The sequence below is a fragment of the Mauremys reevesii genome, linkage group 3 (assembly GCF_016161935.1).
Source record: "Mauremys reevesii isolate NIE-2019 linkage group 3, ASM1616193v1, whole genome shotgun sequence".
Lineage (NCBI taxonomy): Eukaryota > Metazoa > Chordata > Testudines > Geoemydidae > Mauremys > Mauremys reevesii.
Window position 1 is genome coordinate 188385361 of NC_052625.1, and position 15539 is coordinate 188400899.

Genomic DNA, 15539 nt, shown 5'->3' on the forward strand with positions numbered 1-15539 from the left:
TTTTAAGTTGATCTCATGATTTGAGGGCCTGGGGGGGGGGGGGGAAGGAGGGCTGACATGAGTTTTGATTACTGGGGATTGGCAAGTCTGGTATTGCAGTAAATCATGGATGAAGGGCCACTGTGCTAGCGGAGGTACAAACAAGAGTCAACAGGTAGACATTCAGAATATAATAATCTACATAATGCGGAGTCCTATTATAGGCACCTCACGCAGCAATATCTATAGTTAAAGTTGCCAGACACTTTCAATTGTAAGACTGTTTTCAGTTGTATACATATAAAATTTTGTCAAACTGTTGAGGCCGAAATGTTTTATGTTGGTCATCGGCCTAAGGCACTTTCCACACTTTTTGGAAAGTTTCAGCTAAAACAGTTCAGCTGCTTCTGAGAACGAGGTGAGGGGGAAATGCGTTGTTTTGCCCATGTTAAAACTACCTTACAATTGTTTTGGCAAGAAACTCTAGAGCCTCCATGCTTTGCAGCAGGGACTTAAAATTTGGCAGGAGGGTCATGCCGGTGTTAGCGATGTGCCTTTTTCTGTCCTACAAAAAAAAAAAAGCCCAAATCATTCCTAGTTATAAATCTCTGAAAAAAAAGCACTTTGCATATGCTCAGTATTAAGAATCTGGAGGACAGTTTCTCTAAAGATTCTGTCTGCATCAAGCATACGCTCTCCCCCTCACAGCCTCTATATACTAACCAGACGGTGCATGCACCATCCCCACAGACCAAATGAACATGTCCCATCCCAAGACTGAGCAGGGCTTCTCCTGCAATTGCTCCTCTCCGCTGCTGTGTGCCAGAGTGGGGCTAGGTGCCAGAACTGAGCGCAGGCTGACTGTCTCCTCTGTGCACTCAGTGCTCCCCCTGCTAGTGCCCAGGCAGAGAAGAGGAAACACCTTGACTTGTATGCAGAGGGGTGAGAGAATGGCACAGGAGGAGAATTGGAGTTGGTGGGGAAAGGAGTCAAGAATAGAGCTGGTTGGAAATTTTCAGACAAAGCTTTTTTGGGGGGGTGGGGGGGGGGTCATAAAATACTAATTTGTCAAAACCCCAAACTCTTCATGGGAATGTACCGAAAAACTTCCATTGGGAAAGGCAGGATGCAGGATGTAATTGCTGGTTAAAACCCACCCCAGAATAGCCTGGGATGGAGGAGAGCAGCACAGCCTAAATGTCCCACATCCCAGGTGAGTGCCCTAACCACTGGCTATCAGCTATTTTAGGGCAGATCTCTCTCTGGTTTTTCATGAAAAACATTGAAAGGTCTTGGTTTCATTCTGATGTGGAATGGGAACATTTCTGAAAAATCTAAACATTTCATGGGAGGGGAAAACTTTTTCCTGATCTAGCTAGGAGCTGGGAAAGGGCAAGGAACACGGATGGGAACAAGGGGTGCATGAGACAGGCTAAGGCTAGTGCTGAAGGGGAATGGAGAAGCAGGGGTGAAAAGGGGCTTGGAAAAATAGTATCTAACACATAATTAAAGACTGTCATAATACTACTCACAAGAGGACAAAAAGAAGGTTACACAGGAAACCTTAGTTCCAGCATTTCCTAACTTTTGAGTGCTTGGAGGAAAAACTCGACATCTGCTTTGCTTCAGTCAATATTTAACATCTCAGGTCAAAAAAATATTAGCAATCACCTGAAGAGAAATTAATACTGTGATAGACCCAGGCCAGTTGGGTACAGCAGAATAGCAGAAGGCCGATATACTGGCCACTGGATTAACAGTTTTCTGCTCCCTGACTGACCAGAGCAGGGGCTGCTCCAGGCTAATGAGAACACCTAACTCTAATTAACCTGCAAAGAGTCAGGTGAGGCCATTAAGTTAATGTGACCACCTGACTCTAATTAAGGCCCTGCTGATACTATAAAAAGGGCTCACTCCAGTCAGGCAGGGGAGAGGGAGTACGGCTGAAGGGCTGGTTAATGAACACACCCTCAAACCATCGTTAAGGGAGCCCTAAGGTAAGGGTGAAGAAGGGAGAAGCAGGAGAGCTGTGGGGAAGTGGCCCAGGGAAATGTAGCAACTCTGGCAGTGGAAGGTTGGCTGCCAACAGCTGCTACCATTAGGGTCCCTGGGTTGGAACCCGGAGTAGAGGGCGGGCCCGAGTTCCCCCCAACCCACCACTACAGGAACATCTCCTGGGAGGGGAAGTCAGGCCCCTGTCAGGACAGGAGGCTAAACTGTTCTGAAATAAGCTCCCAGGGACAACAGAGACTGTGGGAGTTCTCTCACCAACCTCCTTGCAGGCCTACGATGAAAAGGGCTCAGTAGACTGTAACCTTGGCCTTAGAGAGAGAAGGGCTACGTGGAAGGTCACAGTAAGCCACTGACGCTAGCATAAACTGCCTAAAAGCGCAGGACCCACGGGAGCAAGGTCAGAGCTCTGCCACAATACATACAGTATATACTTAATCAGAATCAAATCTTGGTTGGTTACTCTACAGCTGCTAACTGCTACAGCAAAGATTAGCCCTGTAAACAGATCACTGTATCCATGGTAAAGTGTCATTCAATTTTTAACTTTTTAACACGTAAGAAGGTACTTTGTTAACTGCTAGGAACCAGGAGGTCATTATTGCTACTATAAACTGTGAAAACGGAAAAAACAATCATCTGGTTATGGGACTGGGGGAGAGCCAAGGGCTCTCAGCTCCTCCAGCTGGTTACTGACTGCCAGGAAATGCCCTCACCATCATTCATTATTCCTTAGTCCAAAATTTTGTTTAGCAACCTGTTTCTTTTTAAAAAAAATTGTTTTCACAGTCAGGGGAACTTCCAATTTGTACTGAAAATAAATGGTAAAAACGTGAATCAGCTGTTAGTAAAGCCTCCCAGACCGCAAGGACAAATGTTGCTATGAACATTTCACTTCTGCTCCTTTGGCCAAAAGATGTTTACAAAGTTTTTGCAGAATGGTTCTCTCGGAAACTATATCAATGTACTGCTGCCACTCCACTGCCTCACACATAACAATTCTTTTCCCGTCTTCACCACTTGAATGCAGGAGCAATGTTCAGGAAAGCATCTACAAGATGGGACAACACTTATTTAATTCAGCAGATCTGTTTTGGCCTTCCAGAAGTATATCCACTGAAAGCAGACTGCATGCTACAGACTTTGGTCCCAATCCTGCTCATTTGAAGAGCTCTGCTGACTTCGGTGGGGGTCTGCCCATACAGAGGTCATTGCAGGAACAGATTCTGCCACCCTTACTTGTGTTAGCTGGTGCTTACTTCACCCTTGAAAAGGTGGCTGTCTGATTTTTATTAATTAATTAGGAGCATTATTTCTCAACTATCAGTTAAATAGTGATAGTTTTAACATTAGCTGATGTGTTAAAATGACATGATTATCCAACGCCAGTAGGTACCACACAAAATGTAGTGCCCAAGTCCCAAAGAGATATGCCCAGAAATATCAAATACACACAACTTTTGGGGAGGCTTCCAAAACCTTGCATAAGAATCCAACAATGGAAACAGCATGCTTTTTTGCTATAGAAATGGACACAATGTTTTTAAGGCATTGGGTGGGTTTTGCCAATCACAGTCCAGAATTAATACACGTTTAATGTATTTTCACACAATTAACATTTATAGGCCTGATGCTAAGAGGCCAACTACCACTGAAGTAAGATCAGAGCATCTATTTTTAATGATGCAACTTGTTTCCAAATACACCATACCCCAAACAATTAATTTTTTGGACTTGCCCCTGAGTAGTTATTTATAGCACCAGATAAAGAGGGTTTCTGTTGAATTCAGGAGGATAGTGATTGCGTATATTGGGCTTGAGGGGGCAACTATTTTGGTACTTTTAACTCTCTTCTCTCTATCACAGTACTGTATTTTAGAGATAATGTCAATTGCCTGAGAAACAGTGAAGCAATGAATGACCCTTCTGGTTTTCCAGTTTCCTTTTCATGTGTTTGACTAAAATCCTCTTTATTGAAGTCACTCAACATAATTATAATTGTTGTGCTATACTGGATCACTGGAGGACAACTCTTGCTTCCACTGAAGTCAATGGCAAAACTCCCGTTGGTTTCAATGAAGCTAGTTTTCGCCTCTTAAATCTTAACTCTATTTAATCTGGCAAGTGTTAACAGTTTTGTCTGTACAAAATTTAATAATGTAATTTAAGTAATAATCTTGGATATTTGTTATATCAGTTGATTTAAAGGGTAGTTTAGGCTCAAAATCTAGGATTTCTTAAAGAAAAATATTACAAAGCTCACATAAGAAGAAGTTGTAATCAATTATTTTCTTTTAAATTGCAACTGAAACTCTTCCCTGTGAATTTAATCATCCACTGGACATGTGTGCAAGGCTGACAAGGCAGTATTACCCTAAAGGACAAGATCTGCAAAGTGAAAAAGACCAGGAAGAGAAGCAAAACTGGCCTGCCTGCTTCAGCTGTTCAAGATAAATATGATGCAGAAAGCAAATAAATAGCATAAGGAGCACATCAGACTTCGTAAATTTTCAGTTTTATTCATGTAAAGCACTACTTGTAATATAGATCATAAGAAACCAGATGAAGGATGTTTTTGTGATTAAAGCATCAGGAGTTTGGGTTCTATTCCTGCCTCTACCTCAAACTCCCTGTGTGACAAATTGAGTAATTTTGTCATATTTAATTTTAACCTGACAGTGTCCTTTTAATTAGAGCTTTGCATTTTTTCTAAACTTACCTGGAATAATCAGAAATAAGAGCCTGGGGAGAGTTTTACTTTCAGTTTCCAAGAGGTCTTTCCAGGGCCCACACTTTAAGACCTGAGTAGCAGCTCCACAACAGTAAATAAATTCTTCATACAGAGGGACCTGCTCTTCTGATCCTGGTCTTGTGCTCTCTGCTAAACAGAACAAGAGGCTGTTATAACATATCAGTAATTATCTATGTATGATTAGCACCACAGCACTATACACCATCATTAAACCATAAATAACCAAAGAAACCCAGTTCCCATGTCCAGTGTTCAACTAAACAATGGCCTGATTCAGTGAGAGCTGCTTTAGTATACTGTAGACATTTGTATAAAGATACAGAGGCCATTAAATTGATCAGTGTGTATGTTAGAGTCATGCACCCCCAATCAGGCTATAACACAGTACAGCTGTTACACCTGCTACACCTCTGGGTCCTTCCATCTTGCAATACATCTCATATTGTAAAGCTGCTAGTGCAAAGACTGACAGGGGGGGGTTCTGGACAAGGAGAAATCACCCCCAAAGCTATATATTTACAGTTTTTACTTTTGGTCCAATAGCAGGAGAAACATAACAGAGAAGGATTACTTCATATTTACTAAAACAGGACAAGGAGGTCCTCATTCAACAAGATAAACTTTCAACAATGTGAGTAACCCCACTGACTCAGATGCTTAAAGCCAGGCATGTGCTTAAGTACCTTGCTGAACTGTGGCCATAGTAAGACAACTGGGTTCTATGCTAATGCACAAAAGATGCTTTGCTCCAAACTTCCTGTGTGACTTCTTGGACAAATCACTCAATAACTTCTGTGCCTCAGTTTCTCACACCATAAAATGGTGATAAGGAAAGTTAAGGAGAGCTGTGGCAAATGACAATGTTTATAAAGTGCTTTGAGAGCCACAAGTGGAAGACACTAATACTGAAGATGCTACATGTTGTATAAGACAAGACAAGACATCACTGCAAGTGGACACTACTGACCAAGGAACAGACGTAACACAGCATCACCGTTTAAGTGAAGCTGTCAGCATCAAATCTGGTCTTAAGTACTTTAAGTTACTGATTCTGTCTCCGAGTTCCCTTTGTCAGTTATTATGGATTTTACATGACATATTCCTAACTTTTTAAAGAATGTTTTCCTCTCCCCTGAAACTGAATGCAAAGACCCAAAACAAAACTAACAGTGGAAAACTGACTAGCTAAGAATCAGGTCCTGTATTCAGATCCAAGCAAGCAGGCCATGGAAATCCAGGGAGCTCTGTGTGGGAGCAAGGTTCTACCCAGGTGGCTATAATGGGCAGATCCTTGTCTAAAAGGAAAGAAACAGTGCATTGATTAGGCACAACTGCACACTAAAAACAAACTGGAAGGAAAAAAAAAAAGGAGAGAGAATATTTTCCCCCTTAGGCATTACATGAAACAATGGTAAGGTAGTAAAAATTATGTTCCCCCCTTTAATCTCACTATGTATGAATAACAATTACTCTCTGCATCTCTGAGATGGGGTGCTCACCCCACACTTACCCTGATGGGGTTCATGGAAGCCAGTTAGGCCAATTAACCTATTAGGCTACAAACTGGAAGAATTTAGGTGAAGAGAAAGGCCCTAATTAGGGGAAGCTCACCTGTGCAGCAACAGTCAGGGCTTCTATAAAGCCAGGGAGCTGATAGCACAGAGGGGCTGCAGGGAAGTATTCTGCAATCACTCCATGGGAGAAGGGAGGTCTGTTTGGGGCTACAGAAACAAGTAGCCTACAGGGAAGAGGGAGTTTTGGGTCTGGCAAACGCAGGAAAGGAGGGAAGCCAGAAGGTTAGAAAAGGCTCAGGTGAAAGGCAGTAAGGTCCAGAATGGGACAGACCTCAGTTGCTCATTAGAGGGTCTTTGAGCTGGAACCCGGAATAGAGGGTGGGCCTGGGTTGCCCTACCAGCCGCTGGGGAAGCGGCACCATGGGGCAGTGAATGGGAAGACAGCTGGTAAGGAAAGGCTTTGTGACCCCAGAAGGTGGAAACATGCACAGTGAAGTGACTGCAGAGCCAAGTCACACTGAGCCTCAGAGAGTGAGAGAGAAAGCAGCAGCCAGGCGTGCGGTGAGCAACAGAAGGGGGGCCTCACATCTGCAAAGAGATAATCCCCAGCGCTCCACCTGCAGTGAGTGGAACCCATGACAGGCTCAACAAGACTAACATACCAGTTTTACTAAACACGGAATGGGAGGGGATATCAGCATGATATAATGATGTGTGTTACCATCATCATCCCTAATTTGTATTCAAGTAAGGCCCAACTGAGATCAGAGCCCTCGTTGTGGTAGGTGCTGTCCAAACAGATAGTAAAAGACAGTCTCTACCCTGAAGACCTTCTGATCTAAATAGACAAGTCAGATAACGGGTGGCAGAGGAAAGCATCAAAGAAGTTACTTGCCCAACATCACAGCCAGTCAGTGGTCAAACTGGAAATAGAATCCACATTTCTTAGGCCACAGTCCAGTACCCTGCCTCCCACCCTTGTGTGTACCCTCAACCTCACTTCCACTATAATGTCGTTTTTGTCTGGGAATATTTATAGGATGCAAGGAAAGGTCTTCATCATCTAAAGCTACGTTGGCTTGTTCAAATTATATATCTGTGTCAAAATTTAATTTGAATGTGTTTTCTTAATTCTTTAATTGTCTGAATACAGCAATAGAAAAGAAAACAATGCACTATAATATGAAAATATAAGGGCCATACAAACATAACAACCAATATGTATATTCATCATTTAGACACTTTCTAGTATCCAAGTGGCTGTCACCTGGGAACTGGATAATTTTGTTAACCAGGAGCTTTTGTTCACCTCTAGACACATCTGTAATATTAGTTAAAAAGATGTGTGTGTTCATTAACTCACTAGTTATGAATAAGTTTCAGAGTAGCAGCCGTGTTAGTCTGTATCCGCAAAAAGAACAGGAGTGCTTGTGGCACCTTAGAGACTAACAAATTTATTTCAGCATGAGCTTTCATGAGCTACAGCTCACTTCTTCGGATGCATAGAATGGAACACACAGACAGGAGATATTTATACATACAGAGAACATGAAAAGGTGGAAGTATGCATACCAACAGGAAGAGTCTAATCAATTGAGATGAGCTATCATCAGCAGGAGAAAAAAAAACTTTTGAAGTGATAATTAAGATGAATAAAATTGTCATCAACATGAACTATGACACACATGAATGTTTGCCAGAAGGTTCATTTATCAAGAAGTGGCAGGTGCATTTGTCAAACCAAAAGACTTGTAAAGTCATAAGCTTGGCCCTGTTTCAATGTTATTTTATACATCTATCATCACTGGGGGCTGTTACCCAAGAAACCCTTAATGCCAACTGGCAAAGAGGTTACAGCAATGTCCTGATTCTGGTATGTATATTCTGATTCACCAAAGAATGCCATGTGAGGTCTTAAATGTATCAAGGTATGAGCCACCACAAGAATTAAAAAAACAAACAGGTTTTCTGTCAGAAAAGAGATCTTTATTCACCTCTCTCTGTGTCAGAAGTAAATCAAACACTGAAAACTAACATAATGGATACCCATTTACAGATGAAGTCAACAGAGAAGGAGCACTCAGGAAAAAGAAGCCCTGGGGGGTTATACTGTCTCTATGCACAGACAAACTTTGGGGAGTATAAGGAGAAGGCAAAGAAGACACGCTCTTTTCCTACACTTACATAGGTAATGCGTTTACATTGATGAAAATGGGATATCAGCCAACCTTGGTCGAAATGCTGCAGAGGACTTTTGGGGGTGAGATAAATTTCTTGAGATAGGAGGTTAACCTAACATAAGAACAGCCCTACTGGGTCAGACCAAAGGTCCATCTAGCCCAGTATCCTGTCTTCCGACAGTGGCCAATGCCAGTGCCACAGAGGGAATGAACAGAACAGGTGACCATCAAGTGATCCATCATTCCCTGTTGCCCATTCCCAGCTTCTGGCAAACAGAGGCTAGGGACACCATCCGTGCCCATCCTGGCTAATAGCCATTGATGGACCTATCCTCCATGAATTTATCTAGTTCTTTTTTGAACACTTTTATGGTCTTGGCTTTCACAACACCCTCTGGCAAGGAGTTCCACAGGTTGACTGTGCGTTGTGTGAAGAAATACTTCCTTTTAAACCTGTTAAAGTTTAGTCTCTAGAAAGCATGTTATGATTTTGTTTCATATGCAACCTTTTACTGCCAATATTCTGACTCACTAACATTTAAATCTTTGATAATAAACCTATTCTTGTTTTCCCCGTTCATATATCTATGTGCTGTAACATTAAGCAAGGTGCTGATCCTGAGTTGAATTCTACAAGCTGGTGTGTATAGTGGTCTTTTGGGGACAGCAGACCTGGTATTTTTGTTCAGTGGAGAAAGGGCTGAACACTACAGGGAAACACTTCAAAAGAACTCAGGGACTGGGGTGCACCCACTGTTAATCCAAAAGGCAAAGAAAGAGCTGGCATAGCTCAGAAGAGTGTGCTTGGGTCAAGGAGCCAACACCCAGGTAAGCAAAAGCAAGACCTTCTTATACTATAGGCAGAGGGGTAACAAGGTGACTCTGAATCTTGGGTTCCCTGAGAACCATCACAGGGGCTACTGTGATAAATGGGCCTACAAGTTTACCCTAAACGTAAGCTCAACTGTGAAAAACAAGTGAAAGTTCATAAAGTGTCACAATTACTTATAACAATGAATGTTGATGGGAAAAGGTGCAAAAGTGAGACAAAGACTGAATTAATCCAAATGAAAAGGCCTATTGAGATAACTCAAGGACTGTGTTCAGATGATGTCTGATAAACAAAAGAAGTGTGGAAATGGAAATCCAGGAACCAAATATGATGAGTCGGAAATGAGGCCTAACTGGTGAACAAAATAATGAAGGGACGGGCAATTCCAGCCATCACTCCCTTTTGGGGTCCTTTAAAAAAGAGAGACTTTGGGAGGTGAATGCAACTATTATCAACTGAAAGAACAGAAAGGAGTGAGCTTTCCATTATGACGGCCCACCTCATCCCCTCAACATTTCCTGGGACCACAGGATCCAACATAACATCATTGGGCCTTCATCATCCTAATCCCAGGAGATGTCTTGACCAGATCGAGATAAAGAGAGAACTCAATTGACATCACCAGCTCTGGCTAAATCCCAAACACCATCTCACATGTGAGGTTTAGTCACTCTCCCCACCCTCCCCCCTTGTGTCCTTTTCCTTCCCCACCTTATTTCTTCTCTTTCCTATCTCTCTCCTTTTGCCTCCTGTTTAACAGAAATCCGGTTTAGCCAAAACAGCCTGTATATTTTGCAATATTGCTGTAAGCCTATGACCAAAGAGGCAGTTAAAAGCAATGTCTTAAATAGCTCGATAATGGTACAAGTTTGCCAGGTATCAGAATGGCTGATAAAACCTTGCACCGTGCCTGTATCTGACTACACCTTCGCTGCTACAAAAAGTCAACACCAGAGGCAGAAGCTGCATTTTCTATCTTTGCTGTTTTGCTCTTTTCTCTCCCCTCTTATGCGTGTTTGCCTTGTTCTATCCTCTAGGAAATGGAATCAGACTTTAAACAATAGCGATAACAGTTTCAGCCCATCTCAACTAACTTTTTCTCTTTTTCCCCAAAAAAGGACAGTTATTACCAGCTAAGGGTTTTTTCCCATCTGAAGACTCTCTCCAGCTAAAGAGAAAGGAAACAAGTGATGTTGTTAAAATAAAAGCTTTGCTTTTAATACTCTGTATTTCAAATGCTTTAACCCAGGGGACCCCAACCCGGCGCCCACAGGGGCATCTAAATGCTCCCGCATCCTGGCCGGCGGTGGAGCATCTGCCGAAATGCCGCCGAATTTCTGCAGCGTTTCGGTACCGATGCCTCTCGATGACGTCACTTGTCGGCGGCAAGTGGCGTCACCGAGAGGCATCGCCACCGAAACGCCACAGAAATTCTGCGGCATTTCGGCGGATGCTCCACTGCCGCCACGGTCCTTCGTCTGGCCTCCGCTAGACGAAAAGTTTGGGGATCACTGCTTTAACCTTTTCTCTCCCCTCCCTCTTTTTTTTGTAACCTTAATAAAGAGTTTTAAATATTTTTAATGGTGTATTTGCCATGACACTGAGCAGGCTGAGGTTTCTGTATACCAAATGCTGAACCTTGGTTAAAACTGTTTAATGTTGGACAGTTACAGAGTCATGTTAATACCTTTAATGCTGGTCCTATACATTCCATTGAAATACAACAGAACCAGTCAAGGCTTCACCAAAATCAATGAGCAAATTATCATTAGCTTCAATGGGCATTAGTTTAGGCCTTCCATTCTTCCAGTCTAAGATCCAGATCTCAGGCCTTTCTTAAAACATTAAGGACAGGTCTAAACACAGTTGGAGCACTAAATCAATTTATGTGAAATTGGTGCAGCCGCCCTTTGTATGGACACTTTTAATTTGAAATAAGAATATCTATACCCAGGGGCATTGCACCAATTTAACTACATCAATTTCTGAACTGGATTTTAATTAAAATCACAGTTCAAACTGTGTGTAGAGAAGGCCAAGATCTGGATGGAGGAAAAAAATACTTTTTTTTTCTACTTTCAGGTGTAAGTGATACAGAAATGTAAACGTACTGAAATGTTCACAAAGTGCTGTTTTAGAGTACTTAAGTACTGTATATAAAGCATAATATCAAAAGAAAATGAGGGTAATAAGTAGAAAAACAGATTGTAGGCTCCAATTTAAATTGAAACAATGAGTCAGCAATACAGATCATATGAGGTCCAGAGTTCCACCAGAACTAGACTGTAAGCAAATTAAATTTTCATTGCAGTGAATGGGGGGAGGGGATGCGATGTTTTCTTTTAAATAGCATTAATCAAGAGTTTCTGATAGCTCAAGGGGTATGGATGGCCTGCATACTTTTTCAGCAATAGCATCTGAGCTCTGTTCCCCACTGCTGTCCTGAATTTCTGTGTGGGTGTGTGAAGCAGCACAGCGATAAGCATGAAGGCCCAAGGGGTTACAGATTCATTGTACATTTTACTCTCATACAGCATCTTCTATATTAGGATCTCAAAGCATTCTACAAATATGAATGAATGAAGCCTCATAGGAACCATAGGAGGTGAGTGGTGTTAGTTTCTCTCTCTGTAAAATAGAAGGCAGACATGACTTTCTAAAGGGCAGAAGAATCCTACATTAAAAGACACAAATAGAACCCAGAGTTCCCAACACCAGGCCCTGATTTACCCACAAAAGATAATGAAGTTGATTTTAAGTATCCAAGGTGCAGTGAAAGGCACAGTCAACACTTTTTGGTTTTTGTTTCACAGTTTACTTTAAGGAACCCTAACAGATTTGGTAGGACCAAAACCTGATTTTCCCAGTCATGTTCTTACATCTCCTCTATAGTGAGAGTTAATGCAATGCTTTGCACGTACTTATTTTAAAATGAACAACTGTGTCAATACACATTTTTCTAAAATAAAGTTGCAAGACACAATAAGCAACTGCATAAGACCAAAAGAGTTTGAGTGAAGAAAAACTATTTGTTTTAAAAAATGGTTCAGTTTAAAACTTTCTGGGTTTGACTTAATCATTAAGAAATAAAACAGATCTTACAAATTCACAGTAATGATTGGAAGTCCCTTTGCAAATTATTGAATTTTGCAAAATCTGTGAAAAAATGGGGCAAGTGGAACAAGGATATTGCACTATAACTTTGTTCATTTATTTTGACAAATGTTTTAATTACAGCAGACCCTTGCTAATCAACATTTGGCAAATATGCAAATAGAAATAGTAACTAAATAATTAAACCTAATGATTGTCAAAATAAAGGATGCATTACCCTTGCTTTATTAAATTGCTCAATACTCACAAATCTACAAACTTCAGTAAATTGTAGTTGCTTTGTTAGAGAGTCAGTGGTATTAGCTGGGCTTTACACTTGGGCAACAGAGTTCAAAATCTGGTCTAACTGCCTTGTTCTGAAGAGTTTACATATAATCTGATCCTACAATATCTTATTCACAGAAGCAAGTCTCACAGGAGCAGTGAAATTCTGGACCCAGTGAATTCAATTGCAATACTCCTTTTGACTTCACTGGGACTGGAATTTCACTTGAGAACTCCAATGGGACATGAATGAGGACCACTGACATGAACAGGATTTGAGGGATCAGTCCATAAATCAGACCAAAAATGAAGGAATGCAACAAATTTAGTTTGGATTGTTATGCCAGAAACATGTCTTGTTGCTTACAGTGCCTTTTTTTGCTACAGTTTTAATACAGCAAGACTTTGATTTTATAGCACATGCGTGCTGTGGTATCAGCTTGGAAGCAAAAATGGATGCTAGAAGAATTCATAGAATCATAGAATTCAAGATCAGAAGGGACCATTATGATCATCTAGTCTGACCTCCTGCAAGATGCAGGCCACATAAGCCGATCCACCCACTCCTTAGCAAGCGACCCCTGCCCCATGCTTCGGAGGAAGGCGAAAAACCTCCAGGGCCATTGCCAATCTTCCCTGGAGGAAAATTCCTTCCCGACCCCAAATATGGCGGTCAGCTGAACCCCGAGCATGCGGGCAAGACTCTCCAGCCAAACCCTCTGGAAAAGGTTATATCATACCATTGACCCATTGTACTATTTACCAGTGTGGCACTTAATTGACCTATTGACTAAGCCCGTTATCCTATCATACCATCCCCTCCATAAACTTATCTAGCTTAATCTTAAAGTCATGGAGGTCCTTTGCCCCCACTGTTTCCCTCGGTAGGCTGTTCCAGTATTGCACTCCCCTGATGGTTAGAAACCTTCGTCTAATTTCAAGCCTGAATTTCCTGACTGACAATTTATATCCGTTTGTCCTCGTGTCCACATTAGCACTGAGCTGAAATAATTCCTCTCCTTCCCTGGTATTTATCCCTCTGATATATTTGAAGAGTGTAATCATATCTCCTCTTATCCTTCTTTTGGTTAAGGAAAACAAACCGAGCTCCTCAAGTCTCCTTTCATACGAAAGGCCTTCCATTCCTCGGATCATTCTAGTGGCCCTTCTTTGTACCCGTTCCAGTTTGAATTCATCCTTCTTAAACATGGGAGACCAAAACTGCACACAATACTCCAAATGAGGTCTCACCAACGCCTTATATAACGGGACTAGCACCTCCTTATCCCTACTAGAAATACCTCGCCTAATGCAACCCAAGACCGCATTAGCTTTTACGGCCACATCACATTGCCTACTCATAGTCATCCTCGATCAACCAGGACTCCTAGGTCCTTCTCCTCCTCCGTTACTTCCAACTGGTGCGTCCCCAGCTTATAACTAAAGTTCTTGTTAGACATCCCTAAATGCATAACCTTACACTTCTCACTATTGAATTTCATCCTGTTACTAATACTCCAGTTTACAAGGTCATCTAAATCTCCCTGGAGAATATCCCGATCCTCTTCCAAATTGGCAATACCCCCCAACTTGGTGTCATCCGCAAACTTTATCAGCCCACTCCTACTCTTGGTTCCCAGATCAGCAATAAATAGATTGAATAAAATCGGACCCAAAACCGAGCCTTGAGGAACTCCACTGGTAACCCCCCTCCAACCGGACAGTTCCCCCTTCCATACTACCCTCTGCAGTCTCCTTTAACCAGCTCCTTATCCACCTCTGGATTTTCATTTCGATCCCCATCTTTTCCAATTTAACCAGTAATTCTTCATGCGGTACCGTATCAAACGCCTTACTGAAATCCAGATATATTAGATCCACCGCATTTCCCTTGTCTAAAAAATCTGTTACTTTCTCAAAGAAGGAGATCAGGTTGGTTTGGCACGATCTACCTTTCGTAAATCCATGCTGTAATCTATCCCAGTTGCCATCGCCTCATGCTCGGAACCACTCTCTCTTTTAAGATTTTTCCATGACTTTGCATACTACAGATGTTAGACTAACAGGCCTATAGTTCCCGGGTCACTTTTTTCCCTTCTTGAATATAGGAACTACATTAGCTACTCTCCAGTCAGTCGGTACAATCCCCGAATTTAGTGATTTATTAAAGATTATCGCTAACGGGCTAGCAATATCCCTCGCCAATTCCCTTAATATTCTAGGATGAAGATTATCTGGGCCCCCCGATTTACTTCCGTTAAGCTGTTCAAGTTTGGCTTCTACCTCAGATACCGTAATGTCTACCCCCATATCTTCATTCCCATCGGTCCCTCTATCACTATTCCTTAGCCCTTCATTAGCCTCATTAAAGACCGAGGCAAAGTATTCGTTCAGATATTGTGCCATTCCAAGATTATCCCTAATCTCCACTCCGTTTAAAGTTTTAAGCGGTCCCACTTCTTCTTTCTTGGTTTTCTTCCTATTTATATGGCTAAAAAACCGTTTGCTATTGGTTTTAATCCCCTTCGCTAGGTCCATCTCCACTCGTCGCTTTGCCTTTCTCACAGCTTCCCTGCACCCTCTGACCTCAATAAGGTAGGTTTCCTTGCTGATCCCTCCCATTTTCCACTCCTGGTACTCCTGGTAGAAGGAAAGACAATGAAGCAGATAAGAACGTATACCAAACGCTTGTAATTAGTATCTAATAAAAACTGCCTGTGAAACAATCCTCAGTAATAATATTGCATGAGCCCAGGGTTTTAGCTCCAGGCTGCTGAATATTGTCAGCGAAGAAATTTGGGTGTTTTTTTTTAACCTGGTCCTGTAACAAAGAAAACAAAAACAAAAAACAAACCTGACATAAATCAGGATTGCTCCACTGTCTCTAGATGACA

The 15539-nt window shown here is 41.9% G+C and overlaps 1 protein-coding gene across 4 annotated transcripts in view; it reads right to left on the reverse strand.

The window, feature by feature from the left end:
* Positions 1-15539, reverse strand: part of LDAH (lipid droplet associated hydrolase) — a 193231-nt gene that overhangs the window by 163015 nt on the left and 14677 nt on the right. For 2 of the 4 annotated variants that reach the window (XR_005597012.1, XM_039532563.1), the window contains exon 2: positions 4709-4870. Coding sequence is in view for 2 of the 4 variants with exons in the window: in XM_039532563.1 (XP_039388497.1) it covers positions 4709-4870 (162 nt within the window). In the remaining 2 variants the exon portion in view is untranslated. The remainder of the gene's footprint in view (positions 1-4708; positions 4871-15539) is intronic. The other 2 variants (XM_039532565.1, XM_039532564.1) reach the window with 1 other exon arrangement.